This window comes from Toxorhynchites rutilus, chromosome 1 (genome assembly GCF_029784135.1).
Source record: "Toxorhynchites rutilus septentrionalis strain SRP chromosome 1, ASM2978413v1, whole genome shotgun sequence".
In the NCBI taxonomy this organism is placed as follows: Eukaryota; Metazoa; Arthropoda; class Insecta; order Diptera; family Culicidae; genus Toxorhynchites; species Toxorhynchites rutilus.
The window spans coordinates 25,027,938-25,054,761 of NC_073744.1; the positions used below are offsets into that span (position 1 = coordinate 25,027,938).

General features: G+C 38.5%; 1 protein-coding gene across 15 annotated transcripts in view; it reads left to right on the forward strand.

The window, feature by feature from the left end:
- The first annotated feature begins 5,660 nt into the window (after positions 1 to 5,660).
- LOC129776923 (peripheral plasma membrane protein CASK) overlaps positions 5,661 to 26,824 on the forward strand; it is an 858,562-nt gene continuing 837,398 nt past the window's right edge. For 4 of the 15 annotated variants that reach the window (XM_055782870.1, XM_055782878.1, XM_055782933.1 and 1 more), the window contains exon 1: positions 5,661 to 8,135. In XM_055782870.1, the coding sequence (XP_055638845.1) occupies positions 8,077 to 8,135 (59 nt within the window). In that variant the 5' untranslated portion in view covers positions 5,661 to 8,076. The remainder of the gene's footprint in view (positions 8,136 to 26,824) is intronic. The other 11 variants (XM_055782906.1, XM_055782888.1, XM_055782942.1 and 8 more) reach the window with 4 other exon arrangements.

Below are 26,824 nucleotides of genomic sequence, written 5' to 3' on the forward strand. Positions count from 1 at the left end.
AAGTTGGCATATACACAACGAAGCGACGGTAGCCAGTGTCAAATCGTGTAATTTTAAGAAAATCATGTAAAAAAAATTGTGTAATTTCGAGATAATCGCTTAAAATAAAATCACGGAAAAAAATGCATAACAAATCCAGTGTGTCAGCGACACAAATCAAAACAAAATAAGTCTCTAAACACATGTGACAAACAAATCAAACTACTTGAAAAATTCTGACAGTTGCACTGATAGCTTTCACTCGGTCGATGCTATCGACTTGCTCGGTATCTATAATACTAAAACTAAAGAGCAAAATTCTTATCGACTCGATTTCTATAATCGATAGGGTAGGGTGACAGTGACAATGGTCATGTCAAATTTCAGAAACCGACCATGCACATTTTGTTTATTGCAATAAAACTCGTCCGATTGAGCTGAAACTTTGGACAGGTAATTTTTTTGGGGCCAATGAACAAATTGTACAGGTCGGTTTTTGAAATCCGATGATGAAATTTTCTCCATACATCCATTGCCACCCTAAGGTAGGTTTCATATTCTAGCATTTTTCCAGATTTTATTGACGAATTATAATCAGGGACTTGCAATTTCGCTTCAACTGACACATTCGCACTCACTAATAGGTCTATTGCCTTTCAATTTGCTGCAAACTCACGCAGGCTAAAAATGATGCTACTTTCTCTTCACGTCCAATTCAAAGAATATCACTTTCGTTTCACGCTCATTTGTTTCATTTTCAACACTGAAGCAATGATATCAAATCGTGATATGAAAATTAAAGTGGGAGTGTCTTATAAAAATTTCGTTTGAGTTCGAACCGTATTCAATGAGAGTAATGAAAATGACGATGTGGAAGGATGTGAGGTATGCCAGCAGGCGTACTCACATTTTGGCTTCACAAATTCTTACACTCTAAAAAATCTTTTCCTATCTCTGTAAACATCTGCACCTTCTGATTTGCAACTGGCACGGATTCTTTGTTATACATTTTTATCTCATAAATTATAACTACTTCAATCATTGTCCACTTATCAAACAGGATATATTGATCTATTTGAACTGGATTATTTTTTGACGTGGGACTATGTCTAACAGGAATATATGGGGGGTAAAATGAAAACACAGAACATGCAGGAAAAAATGAAAGATTCTGTATGCTTATAACTCGAACATTTCTTAATAGATCGGAAAGATGTTTGCATCAATTGATAGGAAATATTTCTACGCATTTATCACAATTAATAAAATATTATTTTTCCTGGGGAAATTGGCATTGCAAATACACGCAAGTTGGGGAAACTTTTGTTCCCACTTTTATGTGTTACCTAATACAGCCATCAAAATCAAGGTGACTGTAGAAATTGGCATTGCAAATACATGTACAAGTACAAGTTGGGGGAGCTTTTCTTCCCACCGAAATGTATTCCCTAAAACAGCCTTATTCAACAATAATAATATATAGGCTATTTTTCTCAGCTAGTCGCGAATGATTTTGGCTCCGAAATTTGGAACTAAGAGATATGTTGATATAAAGAATACAACCAAAATCAAAACAAAAGCCGAGACAAAAAGCCCAGACAAAACCCCAACGAACCGTCCGTCTCTGTCAAATATTCTTTTCTACAAATCCGGCTGGTCGTATTCGATGAACGGTCGCTGACGGGTTGATATGCCGCCGGTATATGTGAATGTTTTCATAAGAATTACATGGTAGAATAACTGACGTAACGTGACGTGGATGTTGTATGTGAATCGCACTTAACGCAGTGATTTTTTGTCGCTTCACAATTTTAATTATGGAGCAGAGAGCCGCCATCAAATTTCCAGGCCAAACAGTGAATGCGATCTTCTACAAAAGTGTCCTGGAATGATTATTGGCACGGATAGGGCGCGTGTGGCCCGAGCAGTACCGATTCGGAGAATTGTTTTTGCTTCGTGACAATGCGCCTGCGCACACCCCGATTTTGGTAGCGCAGTTTCTAGCCAAACGAAAGGTGGCGGTCATCAACTATCCCCTCTATTCTCTGGACCTCGCTCTGAGAGACTTTTTCTTGTTTCCCTACCCTTAGAAAAAACCTCGGTCGAAAACTATTAAATACATTTGGTAATGCAAAATTAGTAGAATGTACAAATGTTTTGTACATATTGTCAACAAACCCGCATCCCTACCAGAGATTAGTATATTTTACTCGATAACATTAGTAAGCTTGGATATTGTCATATCTGAAAACTGGTGAGAAAAGCGCGTATTAACCATTTTCATTGTTCCCATAAGGCTATACGGAGGTATAATAAGGATATAATTCTGATACGTGCATTTTCGGCGAGAAAATGTAGCCGATATTGGGCTTCCGAATCATGGTTCTGCTTGACATATGTGTTTATTAGTACGGTCGAAAATGACTATAGATTGGTAGTATTTACCAAAAAATTCGTTATATTTACTAATTATTTCTCTCAGTGTAGCTAAAGAACGCTATGAAAGGAAACCGTTTTGACGTTGTTCCAGACAATGTGACGAAATGTGACGCGTATTATGAACTCCATACCGGCTAAGCAGTTCAAACACGCCTTCCGACACCTCTACGAATGTTAAAAAATTTGTGTGGAAAGAGAAGGCCTATATGTAGAAAACTAATCTAATCTTTTGAGTATCTCGTTTTTTCATTGTTCCAAAAAATAGTCCCGGAACTTTTTGAATGCACTGTGTATATGCCGGCTCGGAACTGATAAATGAATGCAACATCTTTCTGTTTTTTGCTGGCGATATAAAATTTTATTTTGATTGCAATAGTACCTTCTTCTTCTTCTTCTTAAATGGCACTAACGTTCCTAGAGGAGCTTCGCCGTCGCAACGTAGTATTACTTGCGTCATTTTTATTAGTAACGTAAATGATTTTGGTTTGTCCAGTCGAAAATGTGATCATGGTTTGTCCACTGTTTTGAATGCTCTAGTTCAGCGCACCTGTGTCAAATTAATTGAGCTAACTTTTAATCAACCAATTGAGCTAACTTTTAATCAACCAACAGATGATTATTTGGCATGTATTCAGACCGATTCTGGATTATAACACTTACGAATATTGTAAAAATCATTCTTGTACACCATTTGTATCAGATTTACATAGCCAAACCATTAAATTAACGCATTTTAATGAACTCAATTCTGATCATGAGTTGTCCAATTCAATAATGTTGTTTTGTCCACATGATTTATATGGCAACCGCTTGGTGCGCTGCAGTTTGTTTATTGTGTCCTTCGCGTATAGCAGAAATAAAGGGCTCTATTATAGAAATCGAGACGATAAGAATTTTGCTCGTTAGACCTATTTTACTATTATAGAAATCGAGCAATTCGATAGCACCAAGCGAGTGATAGCTATCGATGCAAGTGTCAGAACTTTTCGAGTTGTTTGGTTCACTTGTTGCATATCTTCAGAGAATTATTTTGTTTTGGTTTGCGTCCCTGATATTTTCCTTTAGGAAACATTTCAGAAACGCTTGAATATATGCAATTTTCAACACATGTTCGTTTGTTTTGATCAGTATTTGTTTTACGGTGCTGCCAGAATAGTCTATACAAGGTAATTGTTCAATCCAACATTATTCATATTAATTATGTTATAATTTACAATGCAGAACTTACTTTCAGCACATATTTCAGTGGCTGAAAACGAGTGAACAGACAAATCACCACCTGTTTGAACGACTTGTTGAACCAATGGAAGCGAATGTAAACATTGCTCGAGGTATTTGTGGAGGAAGTTCAAATAAAATCCCGGTTAAGGAAACGTGGGAGGAATTCAGTGAGGAGCTTAATGCGCTGAGACCATCAATACGTCTTGGTTCAGAATGCCAGAAAGTAAGTGTTTCTTCTACGATACATACAACTTCATAAGTAAATTTTATCATATTATTTGAATTACTATCAAACGAATTTCCTACCTAAAAATGTCTCATTCCTGCTAGCGTACGTTAGTACGTGTTACTTTTGTCAGCAATTTTCTTTGTTATTGCTATACTATACCGAACTTTCTATACCATATGCTAAAGCTGAAATGTCTTGCAAAACAATAATGATTTTTTAAAATTACAGATTTGGATTGACATGAGGTGAAAAGTAAATAAACACTAGCACACAACAAGCGAGAATTCAGGGCCAAAGGTGGTGGCCCAATACAATAATGCTATTGACGCCGCTACAACAAGAAATCGACAATAAAAGAGAATTACATAAAAAAAACGTTTTCCTTAAAAAAGTGGAATTTATGTGTGACTCCTTACGGAATTCCATAGATTGCAGTTGTGAAAAAAAATGAAAAGATTCATTTTCTAATAATTATATTTTTGTAAAGCAAATTGTTCCATGATATCGTTTTTATTACACATCCATGCATGCATTACGCCTATTAAGCTTCATTCGTTGAGGGAATATAAGTTTTCTCCAAAACACAACCATATTAACACTTTTGGAAATACATTTTCATAGCAGATACCTCAAAAAAAGATTTGGCATCCTTTCTATAGTGCTTCGTGAAACATTTCAAGCTTGTTTCAAAATATTTCATCACAACCGCTGACATTCGAGCTTGCTAACGAATCGAGTTTTCCTCGATTTCTATAATTCCAGATTTTACTCGGTGTGATAGTGATAGTGATTGTATCGAATCCTCGATTCGATTTCTATAATAGGGCCCAAAGTTTCTTTATGTTGAGTGTCTTGAGGTGAACACTTTTAAAATGCCCAAGAAAAAATGCGATATCTGAAGAAAGCCTAAATTATGAATGGATCAATATGAAGACAGTAAACTCAAGCAATGATAAATGCAACATCTACTTGAGAATTCGAATGTTTTCATTCAAAAATGGTGATTTCTAAAGCTGGACAAACCATGATCATTTTTTGGAAAAACCATAATCAGAGGTGGTCAAACCATGATCATAATTCCTCTTTGAGGAAAATTGTTAAAAAACATAGAAATTTCAATAATTTCAACGCCTTATTGTAGTGTTAGCAACTAGAGACTTGGGGCTTTTCAACAAACCCGAACTCGTATCGATTATATGTAATTTTCATGAAGAAAAAACGTTTTGCATGTACTAGTTGCGTAAAAACACCCCAAATTGGTCAAACCAAGATCATTTACCCTACTTAGTTGAGATTTCTATTCCAAATAACACGCCTTGAATGCATTCTGAGTGGCAAGCTGAAGAACACGCGAGACCACAGCGCAAGTCGGAGGAAACTCCTTTGACGAAAAATTCCCCCGACCAGAACGAACACCAACTCCCGGCATGTTAGGTGTGACGCTAACCACTCGGCCACGGGAGCACAAGTACCTCTATTATCTATATATCTCAGAAAATAAATGATGATTTAGAAAAGATCCGAGATTGGTGCGTTGAAAATATACTCACTTAAATTTTACGTAAACGAACGCAATGCACACAAAGCAACAGCTTCTACAATCCGATAATTCGGTAGCACTGTACACTGATCCGCTCACGTCAAACATCTGTTTTCAATTTGACGTCCCCATCGTTGCTATCTCATTCTCCCATTCGTCCGCATACGATCTGTTGTATTTATCATCTCACTCCGACTCTTGTTTTCGATATGCTTTATTTACATCCAGTGTTTCGTACTGTCGGCGAGCAGTTGAACTTGTTTTGGTGTCATTTCCATTACACCCATTCTATATTCTGATTGGATTCTTACAAGAATTGAGTGTTTTATGTGGCTTTTAAACACTGCAGTTTTCAAAGGAACAGCAGCGGTCTCACCTGTTCAACCCGTGGTGCAAAGTGGTTGTTGACAATTGGTTGTGGTGTGTGTGTGAGAGATTTTCAACTGTTCCCGAATCGGTAGAGGTTGGAAAAGCGTGAGAGCCACTCCCTCCCACCGGTGAGGATACTTCCACACGCGTTACTACCACCGCCACCACCATTACTTCTACCACTACTACTACTACTACCACTGCTGCACAACGCCCCAAATGTGTGGAAATGAGTGACCAGTTAGTGGCCAATAGCACATGAACAGATTCCGAACGGTGAGAGAGTGTTCGAAATCTCGGGACAACAAGCAGCAACGGAGGCAGCAGAGTTATCCAGCTTCTTCCTGTATTGTGAGATTTTCAGCCGTGCGTTCGTGATGTGTGTTCTTTCCCGTGTCTACGCTTCGGAGTCACGTATAGTACAGGATTTGTACTGATTTTCCACCGAATCGACTACTATCTGTAGGTGTTTACTACCTTTCTCAGAAGCTTGTGGCTGCTTCCAGCATATTTGTTGGTTTTCCCGTCGTGGAGGGTGCTTTTTAAGGCTTTTTGTGTGCCTGTGGAGTGCTGAATTTCCGTTTGCAGCTTGCTACTTCAGTGAGTCTGACGAATTCCCGATACTGCAGTGGATTACGGCATACCTGTGGTCATTTCAACCCTAGAGTATTGTTTGGTCATCGTGTTTTTCCAGGGTCGAAACGTACGAGAAAAACGCCCCACCCTTCGGTGCGAGTCCAGGACGAACTGAAAGACTTCGGGAGGTGGAAAAGTGAGGGCCTTGCATAAACGAAAATCATCGCATAGGCTAATGAATGCCGATTCGATGCTCCGTTAAGGATGCTTTTGTGACACGGTGATTGATTGGAAAGTGGTGCGAATTTGACAGGAACAAGACGGCGTAAGGTGTCGCCTCGGTGCGATCGTGTGTTTGTGAGAGGGGGTGCGAAAAGCGTCCCTGTTGTGAGTGAGGTGGGTTGGGAAAGCACCACCCTTCCGTGTACGTTCGCCCTCTCAAGAAAAGCGTGAGTGTCCCGCTGAGTTACCCCACATTTCGAGTCCTGAACGTGGTAAACAACCTGGAAGCCCACGAAAAGTTGTGCACGTGTAAGCGCACCAGCAGTGCTGTAAGCTGTAAGTTCTGCCATTTCCCGGTGTATTACTTGTGCTGGGTGCCGACACTTACACAAATCTGCTATTATCAAGTGTATGTGTGGGGGTTAACACTTATCGGTGTCGGAGAAAAACAACACGCAGGTTAACGATTTTGCTGGCCCAGGATCAGGAAGCTGTGCTGTGTACCGTGCTCCTTTTTTCGGTGGCCAACTTTCCGCTGCTCAGTGTGACAGGAGAACTTGAACCGAACAGACACATCGGCTCCAAAGGGTACCACCACCTGCCTGGACCTCGTTCCCCGGGTGGCGGTGTGGCAACCCACTCTGTTGGTGAACAGCTGAAACGCTGAGGACCCTGTGGGGACTGGTGAAAGGGACAGCCTGCCAGCAAGATAAAGCCCCTCCTCAACCCCGGTGTACGGTTCAGTGACGACAATCGACATTTCGTGGTCAGCCGAGGCATCATCATCGGGCGAGCAAGAGATAACCCGTGGAACACAATATTTGTGACGCAGGCCGAAAAGATTCACCGGGACCGAACGGGAATTCGGGTGCGTGACTTGAATAATCCCGTGTCGATTTAGTGTTTTTTGCTGCCTGCCACCTGCTTCTTTCGCGCATAGTTGATTTCCCGCCCTGCTGTTTGTGGCCAGTTTGTGATTTATTTACGCTCTGGAAAGGTTTTGTTTGTGTAATAAAATAGCTCCGTTGCCGCCTCGTAGTGTTTAGTTCTAGCGAAAATAAAATTCCGTCGGAGCTCGTTTTGACTGGTTTGGGCGCAAAGTGACGTAACATCGTGTGTGCGTTTGTCGAGATTTTTTATCGCGCGGGAATCTAAAAACGGAAACTGACTCCAGTGCAACAAGTGAACGGTTAGTTCGTAATCGAAGTTTGTTTGTTCGGCTGGATTGGGCGGTCAATGATGATTGTTTAGAAATTCGATAAAAGCTTACGCTAGATTCGGGCAGCAGCAATATGATGTTGATGAGTGTGATGTGATTAAGGCCTGAGGCAGTGTTGCTGTGATAGAAGAAGAGATAAACAAAACCCCAGAGAAATCAAATCAAATAATAACAGCGTCAAGCTGAAGAAAAAAAAAGTTTGGAGGGAAAGTTGTGCTTGTGTAAATAAGTAGAATAATCGTTGACGCTACGTATTTGGAGGAAAAAAATAGTCTTATCACCATGGCTGACGACGAAATACTCTTCGATGACGTTTACGAGCTCTGCGAGGTGATCGGAAGGTAGGTTCCTATCGGGCTGTCTATGCCAACACAATAGGTGTTTACAGGAAATCCAACTTTATCATTTTCGCTGTGGGAAAAGTTCTTAACTCTCTGCCATAGCCTCTTGAATGTGTTACTGCACACATTAAGGGATAGTGAATGTCTTGTACGCCTATTTAAAAAAATGAAGTGTTTACAAAAAGAAAAAAAAGGGTTCAACTATTTGTGAATATGGGAAGAAGGATGAAAGCTACACAAAAAAACTAAAGGTAGTCATACACTGTTTGGCCGAAGCCAAATGTTTGACTCTTTTTGACAGAAGAAATTTGATCAACGTGGGGGGAGACGGGGTAAGACCGCCCGGCAGGGTAAGACGGACCAGTTCTAGTTTTATAAGAAATCCCCAGTATTTTGGCAAATATGCTACGCAAGAAGCATTAATAGCATATTTTGGTCATTTCGAAACACCTTGCAATACTTGAGCGCACGAAATATCAAAGTTGTAAACAAAACATAGTTTTCATCCATTGTGGTTACAAACGATCTAATTTTCAAGGTAACCAAAATAAGAATTTCTCCAGCAAAAACTATACATTCCGTTAGTTGCCAGTATCCCAGTCCTTCAGTAGATTGTTCCGGTTCTACCTGCGTGAAAAGGTATCTAAAATATAATATAAAATGCGTGTAAAGTGCGAAATAATGCAAAAGGTGTTCTGGCGGGAAGACGGATCATTTTCGAAGGGGTAAAAGCGCCACACGTTGTGATATCTTATGGAACCAAATGAAACCAAATTAGGCATATGGAGGTTTTAGGGTGCAATAAATGTTTTTATGGTGGTTATACTTTCCACCCCCCTCTCTGAGGGGGGGGGGGGTTTATTGTCTGCCATACAAATGAAACACAAATTTCTGCATTACTCGAGAATTAATCAAGCAAATAAAACCAAATTAAGCATATGGAGGTGCAATAAATGTTTTTACGGTGGTTAGATACTCCTCCCCCTTCTCTTAGGGGGCTGCCATACAAATGAAACACAAATTTCTGCATTACTCGAGAATTAATCAAGCAAATGAAACCAAATTTGGCATGCGAAGGTTTTAGGGTGCAATAAATGTTTCTATGCCTTAATAAAAATATATATTTTGGATAAAAAAAAAAAAAAATTTTCTATGGTGGTTAGACTCTCCACCACCTCCAAAGAAATGAAACATAAATTTCTGCATAAGGCTTCGTGCACAAATTACGTTACGCTAAAAAATGCGGTTTTTGGACCCCCTCCCCCCCTGTGTAACAATAAGTAACGTAAGACAAACCCCCTCCCCCTCATGTTACGTAACGCAAAATCAAAGTCGTATGAAAAATTTTCATAACATTTCAGATTTTATTAAATAATGAAAATATCAACGTAGAAAATCTGTCCATGCCGGAATCAAAGTTTATTCGAATTAAATTTGACAAGTTCATAGTATTTCTAACAAACAGAGAAAGAAAACCAATGCTTACATCTGTTGGGATTGGTACTTTCAAACCATCTAGTGTTTGGCTGAGAGGAACAGGAGCTGGTATAAATTGATGTTGATTTATACGAAAATAACTGTTTGTTTTCAGAAGTTCGAGACTGAATCGAGCATCGAGATTTGTAACTGCTCAACAAAAGGGTCGAAGGAATTTATAAAATATGTTCTCAAATTTAAAGAATAGGGGGAAAATCCTAATCCGACCGATGGTCTTGAACCGACCTCTTCTTGGATCTCGGAAATGGCGCCACCGTGTTTCAATGCTTAAAAAATGGAAAGATAGATTTTTAACCAGTGCTCCCTTGGCCGAGTGGTTAGCGTCATAACTAACATGCCGGGTGTTCGGGTTCGATTCCCGTTCTGGTCGGGGGAATTTTTCGTCAAAGAAATTTCCTCCGACTTGCACTGTGATCACGCGTATTCTAGAGCTTGCCACTCAGAATGCATTCAAGGCGTGTTATTTGGCATAGAAATCTCAACTAAGTACTAATAAAAATGACGCAAGTAATACTACGTTGAGACGGCGAAGTTCCTCTAGCAACGTTAGTGCCATTGAAGAAGAAGAAGAAGAAGAAGATTTTTAACCAGTACTGAGAATGAGTTGAATGTTCTTTCAGACGATGAAACATTACAATACTAAATTATTTCTACAAGACAAGTTATATAGATTGAATTTACCTGATGCTTGAAGTAAACGGCATACCGTTAATTGTAAAAAGTTGTGGTGGTCCTAAACCAGCCCCCTGTGTTTGCTTAACACGTTCCCTCGTGAGTTTAACATCAACGGAACGCATTTGCAATTTAAGTGGTCTGATCAGGGCCATCTTCCCCTATATATTCGACTAAATTTGAAATTCACGCACGTATGATTTTGGAGCTGTCTGTCGTTCTACTGATGGGTCCTGTTTCAGATCAACTCATCTGTGCTGTATTCACATTGAGATGCCTAATCTTGTATGCGGGTGTGTGTGCGGGACAGAATAACAGATACGATCGGGAATGGTCAGATTGAGCCATATTGGGTTTCCATCGGGACTAAACAACTTTGTATAAATTCCAACAGTGACTACTCCTTGTTTCAACACAGCGGTTACTGTCGTTTGAATACTTGCAAAGAGTACTGGGATGTTCTCACGTGACGAGGAAAATCATTCGGCTAACTAACCTACAAATTGTACTTCCTCAATTTGGGAGTTTTCAGGCTTAATATATTAGGCTTTAACGGGATATTCATCGATTGCTAGGTTGTTCCACAGATCATCTAACGATTTCGCTGCATACCCAACATTTTTCACTTCCAGTTTCGGATTGTTTTGAGTTTTTTTTATCCAAGTGAGATCCATAATTATCATGCGAAAGTATTAATCCTTCTAACTTCTAGAAATAATAACCTTCCGACGTTCAACTCGTTTGAAAGCCATGCGTTCTGGACCATTTGTAAAAAAAGAATATTGCATCAAGATTCAATTGATTAAAATGATGAAAATATATATCTATGACCTTTTTAAAACGAGGGTTCTCGTCTGGTCCTCCATCCACATTAATTATGATTACTGGGTTAATAAATCTTCGATATCGAACCCATGAATTTGAAAAACAGTGCCTTCCTGAACAAACTGCAACGTACGTTGGATCACTGTATCCAACTGATTCAGAATGACCAAAGTGTCCTAGCTTTTTTCTGCACCTGTGATAACCGATGGAATAACCTTAGCCAAGAAAAATAATGATCTGGAAGATTAACGTGATATTCGAGATGCATTAATTGGTGCCTGCCTATTGCCCGCGGTTTAGCCCATTACAACACGTGCTTTATCATCTTGACTCAGGAAACACACCACATTCGGCCCCAGAATCGAAGCTAGCATATAGGGGCGCTGAATTTATTTAGGAATAAAAATTGAATTATGTTACGTAACGAGCACGCTTACCCCCCCCCCCCCCCTCCTCCCTATGTCACATTAAGTAACAAAACCTCGACTCCCCTCTCCCCCTACATGCGTTACGTAATTTGTGCACGACGCCTAACTCGAGAACTAATCAAGCAAATGGAACCAAATTAGGCATACGGAGGTTTTAGGGTACAATAAATGTTTCTATGGTGGTTAAACACTCCACTCCCCTCTCTAAGGGGGGGCTGCCATACAAATGAAACACAAATTACAGGGGGCACATAAACACAAACTTCTGCATTACTCGAGAACTAATCGAGCACAATTTGGGATGTGAGGGTTTTTGGGTATGAGAAATGTTTCTATGATGGTATGAAACCCCCTTCCCTCCTTTGGAATGGAGAGGAGGTTCCATAAAAATATTACACATATTTCAACCAAAATTATTCCAACCAAACATGACAATTGAAAATTTTCGGAAAACTCTGAAGGAAAAAGGGAAAATTGAAAAGAAAATTGAATTCCCATATGTTTTATAATTACATAATGACAAGTGCTGTTAGTCCATTTGATGTTTGCGCTAGCGAAATTGTTCTTTGTTCGAAACTGGAAATGGATTTTAATGTGATGAAACACACTCCTATATCTTCCTCTATCTATACCAATAAAAAAGTATCGCCGAAAGTGTTGACAAGAGCAGAACTCGAGGAAAAAATTGTCCGATTTAGGGCTGTCTTTATTCTATCATATTTTTTGTATAAAACATTTATTCCGTGTAACGGAGAAACACGTTATTTGCAAATGGTTGAAAATCTTGAACGAGAATTGTGCCTGAAAATAATCTGATATTATAATGTTGAGTTTTGTTAGAAATACTAGGAATTTTATAGTGAAAGATAAATTCAACGGGGTCGATTAGAAGATCAATCAATGAACAGTTCTGCGATTGATAACAAAAACAAATTTTGGGCGGGACGAAGTTTGCCGGGTCAGATAGCATAAAAAATAAACCATCTGTTGCTCGTCTCTTTACACACGAATGCCTCGAAAGTACATAAAGAAGTCGGATGCAATGAACGTTGGATAAGCTGAATATGGCTAAAGCGGCAGTGGATAACGGCAAGTCCATTAGGACAGCTTCAGTCAGAACCACCAACAAATTAAAGGCAATAAATCACCGACGCTGAAGCTCGGATCCATTGATCCAGTTTTACCACTACTCAGGAACAAGAACTGGTGGTGCATTTGCTGTAGCTGGAGAATCGATTCTACGCCATCACAATGCGAGATGTCAAGGAACATTCGAGCTGGCTGAACGGAACAACAAATCGAATCGGAACTAGAAATGCCTACTTCGGAGTTATTCAGACTTCACGTGAACAGATTTTGAGAGATTTTAGACCCACGTAGATAATCGTTTTTATAGATTCCGAAAATTCGGTAAATTTTTCACGAATATTTGCAAAACTCTGCACGTGGAATATGGATCGCCTTTCCAGAAGTTTGTGTGTAGTTTATGAACAACCCTAAACATGTAGTACCTTAGACAACACTGTCCCTGTTATTTTTACTAGACTAAACTGTTTGAAAATAGCATCGCTCCGTCTTATCTCATAAACGTCCGTTTTACCTCGCGGGTGGTCCTTCTTACCCCGCCAGCAAAATAAAATGTATTTTTTTATCATTTCAAAAATTAATGAAAAAACACCAAAAAAAGTTATATAATCAACAGTTTCACAGATATGCAGCACAACAAATAGGGGAAATCCTGAAGGACATTTAACTAAAAATTGGTTTTCTTAGGGGGCGGTCTGACCCCGTTTTCCCCTACTGATAAAATAAATTCGACACAAAACACGACATGCCAATATAAATTCAAAGCCTCTTGAAGCCAAAGAAGAAGAAGAAGAAGAAGAAGAAGAAGAAGAAGAAGCCAAAGAAGAAGAAGAAGAAGAAGAAGAAGAAGAAGAAGAAGAAGAAGAAGAAGAAGAAGAATGAATTCAGTTATGGATGCCTAGAATATTTTTTCGGTCTGTTCTTTGAACCTGTCGGTACATGCTTGGGTTACCTTGAATATTTCAGTTGAACTTTTTCCATGTTCGATGTTTGACGTTATTTGCCACTGTTGATAATTGAAGAATGATAAACAAAATAGTGTTTGTACGAATTTCAAACCAAACTTTATCTGTCCAAAGGTGTCAAATATTTAACCTCCACCTTAAGGATGACCATTTTTTGTCTCTATTTCGTAATCATCTACAGTGACTGGTACAACGTAAAATTCACCCCAATATGAATCAAAATTTGAACAAAACTTATAACTATTTCTGATTTGCTTTAATGGTATAGGAAAATAATACGTTGTCATAAAACATAGTTCATTTTTATTTTCAAAAACAAAAATAATAAATTTTTTCCTCAAATCGTAGTTTACATGGAATAACACAAAACATCTCTGTGGCATACCCAGTTCTGGCAACACGGGCATCGTCTGTTTAGTGATCAAGTGGGCTGAACACTCGGCACATTTTCCGCCATCTTATAGCGAATTCGTTTTTAAAACTGAGTTAGTTCCACACTGACTCTGTAATAAAAAAAACCTTTTCAGGTTCACGAATGCGGCGGATTGTTGGTGTGCGTTATATAGTCTCATTTGTTTATATTTGCGATGACAAATGTGCAGTGTCGACGTCGTCTGGTGACGATATTAGTGCTTAGGAGGTAAATTTTTTCTACTTCATATTGTTTGATTACCTAACACATATAGTTCTGACACTCACTTGATCATTTGTCGATGCATTTCCTGTTTGTTCCACAAATAATTACTATTATAATATAAAATCATCGTTCAATATTGTTTTGCAATTTCGAACAAAAAACCTCTTATTTTCATATCATTTCATCTTATTAAATATTCGATACGTTAAAGTAAATTTTCATTCATAATTTTGATTTTGAAAGCATGTTTATTCCACCTGAATATCCATCATTATTTTCGCCTCCCAATGAAAGCACACGAAGCTTAATGCCGTCTACGCGAATATACTCTTCAAAATCAGAATCCGAATTGGATTACGATTCCAATAATATATAAGCAAAGCAGCAGGTTTTCCATTTTCATAGTGTTTATTTTTAGATTTTCCAAACCAATACTCGGAACTTGACAGTTCAGTATAATTGTATTGGTAAACCCGAGTGCGAACTCGTGAAACATCTCAGTGCGAACCCAACAGCTTTCGGGGTGAACCTAGTGCGAAACTAGATTGAAACTGAGTGAATGAAAAAACGTTTTGACTACGTCTTTGATTTCTATATAGGGGGGGTCACTCTACGATAAATTTAATGTTTTTTAAGAGTTTTCAAATGCATGTTACGCAGAATCGTTCTTACGATGTATGTTATAATATATACCATTAGACGGCAAATTTATCCACAATTTTTTTCGCCTGAGACATCGACAGTGGAAATAATAAAACAAGAGAGCAATTTAACAAATAAAACGGAAAAAGCTATTGCTCCTGATGCCTAATAATAAGAATAAGACAATGGAAAGAAATCACAATAACATAAAGCAACTTCATGATTTCATTTGTATTTTACCTCAAAATATCACGACATCGTGAATATTTTCAACTTGTTTTTTCGTTTCTTCCCCATAAATTTTATATTTAATGTAATCAATGACGATATAATTTTGTTTTGTTTACCGATTCACCTATACTTCATCTACCATTCCACCATTCATTAATCATTTTCAGTTAGACAGTTGAACTTCCTGCCAGAAGCTTATTGTCTTTCTTTGTTCGTTAGAAACCGTTTGAAGTTTATGAGTACATACAACAAACGGCTTTTTTTAGCGCTACTATTTAAAGTTCCAAAAGAATTAAACTAACAGATTTCTGAACAATGGAAAAAAAAACATTTAAAATAACCAAGTGTTCTGATCAATCACAATCCTACGTCAAACTTCTGTCCGTGCCCCTAGGCTCAGACCCTTCTACTTTTGACAGCAGTTAGTTTGGCACTGAAGTTGATACTGAACAAAAACGAATTCGCTATTATTAGCAGGCAGTCACCAGTCTTGGCAGGATCGCCAAAATGGGTGTCCCTGAGTGTCCGCGGGATAATCTGGAACCGAAATATTTTAGGGGCTCTGCGTGAGAATTAAGTGACATTAAAGTTGCACGTTTCCGAAGTGCATTTGGCGTGATTCCCACCGTGAGTGAAATATTCTAAGTAGAAATTAGAAAAATCTGTTTGTTTTCATTGAAGTTTGTATGTGTGCATAAGGCGAAAGTTAATTCACCTCTAGTATCTGAAATGACGATATCCTAGGCTTCTCAGTTTAGAAGTACGTTTTAGGAAAACGTATTACGGTCTGCACAAATACAAGTACAAAAGTACTCGCAGCTTGCATATATTTGCAATGTGGATACTCCCAGGAATTTTTGTTTTGAAATCCAACTCAGGGAAAAACATTCCGGTGGGAACAAAAATACCCCCGACTGGCATGTATTGGCAAAGCGGATTCCCCCAAGCACATTCACCCCCATTGCCTTGAGAAAGGAATTCGATCCCTCGCCGTCCGGCTCACCCAGCAACGATGTTGTCCAGGTGGTGTCCCCACGAAGAATGAAGGGAAACACATTTTTAGTGTGAACAAAAACACCCCCTACTTGCATGTATATTTGCCAAGCGGATCCCCACAGGTATATCAATTTTGAAGTATGTGTTGGGGAAATCGTGAATAGGACCAAAGTTAGGGCGTTTAGATAACGCTTGAGATAAACAATTATTCAATTGTTTATCTCATGGAAAATAACATTTTATTTATTGTGATAGACGCGTAGAAATATTTGCAAACATCTTTCCGATCTATTAAGAAATGTTCGAACTATAAGCCTTCGGAATCTTTCATTTTTTCCTGCATGTTCTGTGTTTAGGTTTTCATTCCACTCCCATATACTCTGGTTAGACGTAGTCCATCGTCAAAACAATGTGATAATGAGGTAATTTGGCAACAATTCATAGAATCCGGAAAGTTATGGCATAGTTTAATGAATAGGGATTTCAGATTCTGGACTGGTTGGCTTGTTTACCAAATCAAAACCCAAATCAAATCAAATGACTGTATGAATAGTAGATGCAGCTTACAAGCAGTACGAGCGACTTCTTCCTATCCTATTAGCAAAGCCAGTCCATTTTCACAGACAGCTTCTCGTGTCCGCAATTTTGCTACTCCTCTTTACAGTTGTTTAAAAATAAGGTCAGAACCGTCCTCCCGAGGGCCAAAGCCGTCCCTGAAAGAATAAAATAAAAGGTGAGCTAAGCCGGGCAGTACGGTAGTTAACAAAACTCAGAAAAATTGAGTGGTTCTATAGTTATGAAACGTAGTGTACAACAAATTTTTGTAGGAGAGAATCGTAAAAAACTGTCAGTGCTTTTCGTTTATTTAGTTCCACCTTCAATTTGCGGTTGAACTGCACAGTCATTTCGCACCCGACTTTCTGCGTCCCATTCACATATGGACCACAAAACCTTTTTGCTCCTATAGTTCACGTTATATCATAAACGAGCAAAAAACGAATGTACTAGTTGCTGGTTATTGACGGCACGGGAAACCGCGGGTAAGACGGACAGTGGGGGTATGATGAACAGGTGGTTGATTTGTATAGTTGCATTATGAATTTCAAATTTCTGTTGATGGGAACCCCTTTTACATGCTATTCTAGAATATTTAAACCATCCTATGACAATAAATACTGATCAAACGTGAAATAGGGAAACAAAAACCGAATATCAAACATGATTCCGCGTGTGGATGTAATTTTTGCGGTTTCGATATTAAGCATTTTGAGTGGTTTAATTGCTAAATTGAATTCGCCGATGGCTATATTTCGGTTTGTTAGTTGACACAGGAGCGATATTAAATATGTACGGAGAAGTAAATTCATTCGAAAGTGGTAAATTTCAATTATTGAAATAATTGCACTGGTGGGGTTGAAATGGACAGTCACATCCATAATCGCATCCAATGCACGATGGAAAGTGAAAGAAACGAACGTGATGAATTATAGAGGTTTTGAACTTCTCAGTTCATTCACCTCTAAGACGCGAAGGGAAGAATATTGAACTCTTTTTTATATTGCTACGCACAAACACTGAAAGAGAGCGAAATTATCCCTCTCGCGAGCGATAAACTTCTATGCTTCGTATATTATAGACCTGTCCATATCCCCTTCACTACATGTCCATTATACCCGCATCGATAAGAATGTTCTACTTTTCGTCTTATTTTAATTTCAGTCAAAAACATGAAAAAACACATTTTTATAAAACATTTGGCCAATTATTTCGAAAACCAGTATATTGAACTGTAAGGAACTGCTTTTAAGTTTTGGAAAACGTGAGTTTCCAAAGATACAATGAAAGTTTTCCTTAACATGTCCGTCTTACCCCCATCTCCCCTAAGTAGGCACACAAATCGGCAGAACAAATGTATGGGAAAATGAGAATGGCTCCAGTTTTTATTAATTTAAACCGTTGATGGATTAGAAACTGTAATGCGTAGCATATCAAACGAATCCGACTTACACATATCAAACGAGTCCGATTCAAAGAACATAACAATGATCATATCAACTGTTTCCGCTGTCCGGTTTGCTGAACATCGGAAAAACAGAAGGAATACTTTTACACCACTGTGTAATTTACCATATGATGGGCTCAAAATGAAAGGGGTGAAAATTACATCATCGATTCCTCTACATCGACTCTCTCTTATGGTTATAACTTAGCTGCAAACACATTCACAGCTGTATTTGACAATGTGGAAGATAGGTCAGAACCTCATCTGTTGGATTCCATAGCAAACTCAAATTGGACCGTTTTTGTAGTTGAGTTATTAATTAAAGAGAATGTTGATGTTACACGATTATAACCTCCGGTTCTGTAACAGCTAAAATGCTAATGAGCCTAAATAAATAAACAAATGGGATAAAAAAAAATCACAGGACGGTTGTGTCCGAGACACGACCGCATAATTGACGTAGGATTCCGTTAGGCTATCTGTTGATTTTGGATATGTTTGAAGAATTACATCGTTAAACTCTTTGATAATGATTTGGTGGTCCTGGAAAGGGCCATTTTGTATGGTTGTTGGGTATTGTACGTTCACTCTACCAGTGTTTACCGAGTGATGATGACAGAAGGATAGTAAACAGTCGTTGGATGGTGCGTATCAAATAAAAGATACCGAATTAGAACGAGATATGGGGAAAACCGCCCTCTGTGGTCCTTGCCGAGATGTCTCCTATGTTATGTATGGATGAAATAAAGAAAAAAAAACTCACCAATGTAATATAAGATAATTACTAATACCGAACACATTATCAGTTTTTCTCATCAGTAAAAACATGTTACTTTAATATAGAGAAAACATAGTTGAAATGGAAAAGGTAATTTTCTTTTATAACTTTTACTTTCTGAGTGTTTATTCAACCCAAATGCGAATTTTAATTGGACTAACAGCACCTAATACTATATGTAGAGCATATGGGATATCACTTTCTCTAATATTTCTTCACTTTTCGGGAACGGGGAACACCTTGGTTTTTATTTATGAAAATTGAAATAAATCGTTTCATATATCAAGTAATTTTTAACAGAACTACTACCATATACAATTTTACACTTACACTTGTGCTAAATTTTTCACAATACACGATCGGTCATTGATATAAAATTTCACGAAGCCACCAACATTAACGCTCCAAATTTAAATTTTATTTGCTAGAATTAATCGTATCACTCACCTTATTTGCAATATAAAAATGCCCCCGACTTGCATATATTTGCAATGCCGATTTCCCCCGGGCACCTTGGTTTGATGTCTCTGTTAGGGAACACATTTCGGTGAGAACAAAAGCTCTCCCTACTATCATGTATTTGCAATGTCGATTTCCCCCAGGCAGCTTGGTTTTGATGTCTCTGTTAGGGACCCGCCGCATGTGTCGTCAATTTCGACCAATCAGAAGTGGTTATTACCGTTAGAATAGGGGTTGAGATCTTTCAATTGTTCGATAGTTACTTTCATGACATATATTATTTTCTTCAATATAAAAAATTGTTATGGAGTGCCGAAATCGATTGACGCAAAAATTTCATCAATTCATCATGGAATGACTGAGTAATAAGCGTTTGAAATTGGACAATTTTCACGATGTGCTCGATTTTCGTTTTTCAATTTGTACCCCAATATGTTCCCGAAAGACGTAATCCTACGTCATAAAGTAGCTGGTATACATTTCTGGTGTTATTCTTAATGTAAAACCATTGTTTAGGTCTTACTTCTTATCATAGCCTATAGCCCCTCGTACTCTTCTCCGAACACTTTCCCTTGAAGTATAGTCTTGTGGTTAGAATCCGGTGGATGTTTCCAGATAATTGTCTAGAAATATGAAATTACCTTTACGAAACTCAATTCATTTTTTCAAACAGCTCCATCGGGTGACTATTGAATCAGTCGAGTCATGAATCTCCGGAGCAGGGTTGCCAACTATAATTTGAAAAAATCAGGAAGAATAAAAATAAAAATCAGGATAAATCAGGATAGTTCATATTAGGTTGTCCGAAAAGTTAATGTCGATTTTTGGGTAAACAAAAATTTTCAATCAAAGCATTATAATTTAATTTTATATCCATAATTCAGTTTTACAACCTTTCGCCATCTTTCACACAGTTCAAATATTCTATTCTCCCAGAACATGTTTGCTTCCCCGTCGAAAACTGCTGCGAGCCATACATGTGAGAAACAGGTTGCTTGATAGTAGCTCATAATACAGAATCCATTCCAAATCCTACCAGAAACAGAGTATACTTCCCTTCGGGCGAAGACCGGATATGTAAAAGAATTAATGAGCATGGTATAAATACTCGCACAAGCGGAAATGCTAGTGTTTCACCTGACTTTTTGTTCGTTTACATTTTTTCCGGAAAACCTAAAGCATCACTACAGCCAATTGCAGAGAAATCAATATTCAAATTTTCACTGAATTCATCATCCATGTTTTGGAATAAATCTTTGCTCAACAAATGAGGAAAACATATCAGCAGTGGAAGACTTATTTATTGACGTGGGACTACGTCTAACCGGAATATATGGGGGGTAAAATGAAAACCTAAACACGGAACATGCAGGAAAAAATGAAAGATTTCGAATGCTTATAACTCGAGCATTTCTTACTGGATCGGAAAGATGTTTGCATCAATTGATAGGGAATATTTCTACGCGTCTATTGAAATTAATAAAATGTAATTTTTATTAGATAAACAATATAATAACTGTAAAATGTTAAGCGTTATCTAAACATCTCAACTGCCTCGTTTCGATTGGTCCGATTTACGGTTTCCCCAACACAGCCATCAAAACTAAGCAGCCTTGGGGAAATCGACATTGCAAATACATGAAAGTAGGGGGGTTTTCGTTCTTACCGAAATGTGTTCCCTAACACAGACTTCAAAACCAAGCAGCGTTGTAGAAATCGGCATCGCAAACACATGAAAGCAGGGGGAGTTTTTGTTCCCACCAAAATATGTTCCCTAACAGAGATTTCAAAACCAAGGTGCCTGGAGGAAATCGGCATTGCAAATTCATGCAAGTCGGGGTTTTTTTTTGTTCCGACTGGAATGTGATTCCCTAACACAGACTTCTAATCCAGGGAGCGTCGGGAAATTGACATTGCATATTCATGCAAGTCGGGGGCATTTTTGTTCCAGCTGAAACGCGTTTCCCTAACACAGCCTTCAAATCCATGGAGCGTGAGTAAATTGGCATTACAGATACTCGGGGGTATTTTTGCTCCGACTAAAATAGACTTCAGAATCTAGGTGTCTGGGGAAATTGGCATTACAAATTCATGAAGGTCGGGGCGTATTTTTGTTCCGACTGAAATGTTTTTCCCTAACACAGACTTCAGAACCAAGGTTTCTGGGGAAATCGGCTTTGCAAATAAATACAAACCGCGAGTACTTTTGCTCTCGCTTGCCTATGTGTTTCCCTAACACGGTCTTCTAAATTTAGGAACCTGTACGAGAAGAGCGTACACTTGAGAGATGCAAACTTCAGAGGCAAATGTAAAATAAAATGGTCGTTTAATTATTTTTTCCGTTCACATATTTCGTCCGTAAAAGGACTATCATTTAATTTATTTGTAACGAAGAACATAATCTAGCACAATGCATGAGTTGACCTTACATGTTCAATCTTTTTACTCACAAAGCAAATATATTGAATTCAATTGAATTCGGAAATTGTTTCATTCAATCAAGAATTTAATCAATACAAACAAGTGATTGCTAAGCCAAGGTAGTCCCACGTCAACCTTGCGGTTATATCATAGATATAACACACCCATTTTTTTTTCTAATTTTTATGGTATTTAGTACGATTATAGATATATTTACCATAGTCCCATCATTGAAGTTTATTCTCTTTGAATCAGACGAACAAATTACATATAAAATCTTTTTATATTGACTGTGGATTCAAACATTTTCTCTTGAGTAATTTTACACTCTGAAACGTATTTCTACATTATTATTACATACATTTACATACACATTATCCTAAATAAAGCAATGTTGTTCCTCAAACTTAATCTCGTTGTAATTTCCTAAATTCGTCAGAAAATCTGGTTTCATGAAATTTTCTAGCACTATTTTGGGAAGCCAAGAAACAATTGACGGTAGAGATAAAAAAGTTGTGTACACAGTTTAACTTAATGTAAGATATATACAGTTGTGTCCAAAATAATAGCAGTGCTGATTTGAAATCTGAAATAAGATAATAATTTGTAATTAGCGCTTTGCTCCTAATTTTCTCTAAAGTGTATTTTGAACAGAGTTTCAATAGAAAAAGTGTATGGTATTGGTTGCAAGATTTCATTTTTTATTCAATAAAATAAGCATTTGTTAAAAAAAGTTAGTGTTCAAAATAATAGCAGTACTTCAGTCAACACTAGGAAAACATTATTAAAATGATGAAAGATTTCGAAGTTGTTCTGTAACATGATTATCCTTAGCACCTGTAGCGTAGCCCTAATTCTTAATAACAGCAGCACACCGTTTCAGCATAGAGTCCACAAGTGCTTAGTAGCGAGAATCAGGTATTGCAGCCCACGAATCACGAATTACAGACCATAATTCTTCCACATTTTTTGATCTGGCTTCAGAAACAGCGTATTTGACTTCTCCCCACAGATTTTCAATAGGGTTTAAGTCTGGAGACTGCGCTGGCCACTCCATAACCTCAATATTCTTCTCCTTAAATCACGCCTTAGCACGTTTGCTCGTGTGTTTAGGATCGTTGTCCTGCTGCATCACCCATTTTAGTGGCATTTCCTCCTCAGCATAAGATAACATAACCTCACTGAGTATCTTGATGTAGCCATGTTGATCCATGATGCCTGGTATGCGATAAACTGGCCCGACATCGTTGTACGAAAAACTTCCCCATATCATCATTTTTGCTCCGCCGTGCTTTACTGTCTTAACCGTGTACTGCGGTTGATATTTTGTATTGCGTGGACGTCTCACATACTGACGCCGACCTTTTAATCCGAACAAAACTATTTTGGACCCATCCGTCCACAAAACATTACGCAATTTTTCTTTCGGCTAATCGATTTGCATTTTAGCAAATTTGAGTCGATTCGAAACATGACGTTCTGTCAACAATGGTACTTTCCGAGGACTACGTGCGTATAGTTTGGCTTCCGTCAATCGTCGTCTGACTGTAACAGCGCTCACAGTTAAGTCTAGTTCATCTTTGATCTTCTTAGAAGACAAAGTTGGATCAGTCCGTGACATCTTGATGATTCTTCGATCAATTCTTTCAGAAGTGCAACGTTTCCGGCCACGAGTTTCCAACTTGTCTTTCCATTTCAAAGCATTGCTTATCATTTTGGCCGAGCTCCCCACTGTTTGCTGTACTTGTCTGTAAGTTTTGTCCTGATTTATCAACGTTTTGATACAATTGCGCTGCTCCTCAGAGCAATGTTTTATGCGACCCATTTTCTGCAATACAAATAAAACAAACATATTTTCTTGCACATATCATAGTTTTTATATACTTACCGACTAACAAAATTGCAAAACTTGTATAAAACTCCGAATGGAAACAAACTTTGTTTGAAATCGTTTTTCGCTGCTATTATTTTGAACAACGCGAAACGGACTCAGATGAAATATACACTGAACGAAATTGTATTGCTATAAACAATATGGGTTTTGAACGGGTGATGACACCTTTATATATTCATATGATTAGTTGAAAACATCAACCATCCATACATGAATAGTAATAATAATATAGAAATAGCATTAGGCGCTGCTATTATTTTGAACACAACTGTACAAGTGCGAACCGGAGAACTATCATGACAGAAAACTTTGGCATGGAAACCAGTATATTTATTACGAATAATGTAAGAGTACAAAACTCAGGATCATTTCAGAAAAATCAGGATAAATTGTGTGTTTGTCAGGATATCAGGGAGCGTGCTAAAAAGTCTGAGAAATCCTGAAAAATCAGGAAGGTTGGCATCTCTGTCCGGAGAGTCTACGGATGCCAATATGGTGGTTTCATCTCACAACTTTCAATGTGAAAATACAGCCGAGGAAACCGGAAAGTTCCTGTTATAAATCAACCAAGCGTGATCGAAAAACACAGCCCGAAGGTCGTTGCTTACCTACGAACAGGGAGCGGGAATAACATTTTCCCTTCCGAAATCAATAACGAAAAAACCGCACTTTCCGGGCCAGCATGATACCACCGATCCGGTTGATTGTGCTTTATTTCACGTATTTTCGCAAGATTAACGGAGTGTACGACGATTAACTTGAGTGAGTGCCGCGAAGCCAGGGGGTCACAAGCTTACGGAGGATGGGCGCAAAGCGAACCGGGATAATTTTTCAAACTTTGCTCCTGCCGCGACCCAAAAATGATGATGCTGGCTGTTTTGTGGAGCATTTCCGCGGACCACAGTCCAACTTCATCGCGAAATTGAGGCAGTTGTTTTGAACTTTCCCCTATCTGGTTTGGATTGGATTGGAGGGGAGTGGAGAGCAGCGGAGACAGTGAGACGGCGGCGGTACTTTCGAACTTTTCACTATATGGTCCGTGATGAAGGAATTTATATTTATGAGTTTTTCCTTCCAACTTCGACGAACGCGACGCTTTGTCGGGGCGCATTCGGGCGAATGTTTCGCGGCGATCTTTGCTCTGCACGGGGAAGTTTACTCTCAGAAGTTATAGTAGATTTGATTATTTAGAAAGATATCATCGCTTTTGAAGCCCACTGTGCACCGCCGACGACAAAGTGAAAACGCCCGCGATTCTAGTTCTCGCTAACTCCCCCGGATCGTCAAGCACAGCCAGACAGCTTTTGCGCGAGAGGGTGACATCAAAGTGCATTGAGGTAGAAAACGTAATAATCATACACACGTCAACCATAACGTCAACAAGCAGTAGCAGCAGCAACACCAAACAACAGCAGTGCCACCCATACACGCAGACCTGGATGCTGTGTGGTGATAAAATTGCAATGTAACGGAGAAAACAACCAATTTTCCTCACCCGCCGGGAAACGAACCAACAAGCACTCACCAACGAGTGCCTCCTCGTGCGACATGTCCCTGCTCCCAGAAAACATGTGTGAGTTCCGCAGCCAAGACAGCCACTTACACAGGTTTTGTTGTTGTCGGTTGCGTTCCCACCAACACTACCAGCGGGCGCCGACAGCCAGCCGCGAAAAGGACATGCGCACCAGAAGGACGCTTTTCCACTACTGTCACTGTGTTGGTATTTGCAATAATGCATGTATTGACGCGGTCAGCAGTGGCAGCGGTGGCTGCAAGGTGACGAGGGGGCAGCTAAAGCATAACTTTAAGTTTTGGCAGGTTACGAGATGGGTAATTTGCCATGTTTTTTTTGCTGTAGCTCAATGGTTCTCGCTGCTTTGCCTAGGATGTGTGCGATGGTTACACTAATAATTACACGGGAGTAAGAGCTCCAATAAAATGTTTATAGTAATGTTATACAGCGGTTGTCCGCTAACTGGGTGGAACGCGCAGCCCGGTTAACGAATTCCGCTCGTCACTCTTCAAACGTCAAAAAACACCGAGGGGAATGTCAATGATGTACTCAAAAAATAGCAATTGAAAAATATGGAAGCGCAACATAAAAACTACACTGAAAGAGATAATAAGTAAATAAAACGAACTTTTTGAAAAATGCAACAAATCTAGTCATTTTCTACCGTGCTAATTATTGATTTGGTCTACAAGGAGAAATTGTTAAACATATATGTCAAGCCGCACCATGATTCGAAAGCCGAATATCTACCCTACATCTACCCGGTGAAGATGCACGTGTTACAATTATATCAAAACTCTTTCCTCCGTATTGCCTTATGGCAACAATAAGCTTTTCCCACCACAGTCTTCAGATATGACACATTCAAGTTTACGTATACTATCGAGTACAATAGACTAACCTCCGGTGGGGATGTCCATTGAATCTGACTTTCATTTTACATATCACAGCAAACATTAAATCGCTTAATTTGGCCTATAAGAAGTCATATATAAAGTGAGATTGAATTAAAATCATGTACAGTGTCGATGAACATTCAAAATCGTATAAAATGTGAAAATCACTATTTTATTTTTCACTACATAGTGGAGGCGATCTGGCGTTGTGGTAACATCCATACCTCTCACGCAGAGATCACGAGTTCAATTCTCACTCCCGACATTCTTCCAAAAATGGAAGTAAAAGTGACGAACCAGCCTGTGTTTAAAGTCACTATAATCGAGAAAAAATAAATAAAAAAAATTATCACTACAGATTAAGTCTTAATTCGGTGTAACAAACATCGGTTTTATGTTATACACTATCGTAAAATAGATCTATACGAAATCATATATGAATATCAGGCTGATGCAGTTTGTAATTCGCATGAACATATTAATTAAATCGATGCAGTGCTGCGCAAAAATTGTATTACCCCAGAAAACATTAAATCGTTTAACTTTTGCATACACTAGGTCGCATATCAATTTGTATCAAAAACAAGCGTATAAAATATCAATCAATGCATCATATATATCCAAAATAGTATAAAATTCCAAAATACGATATGATTGATGGACTCGTATATCCGCATAACGATCACACTAGTATCGCAATATGCGCACATTCTGTTCAGTTCATATAGCATTGTCGAGCCAGATCGC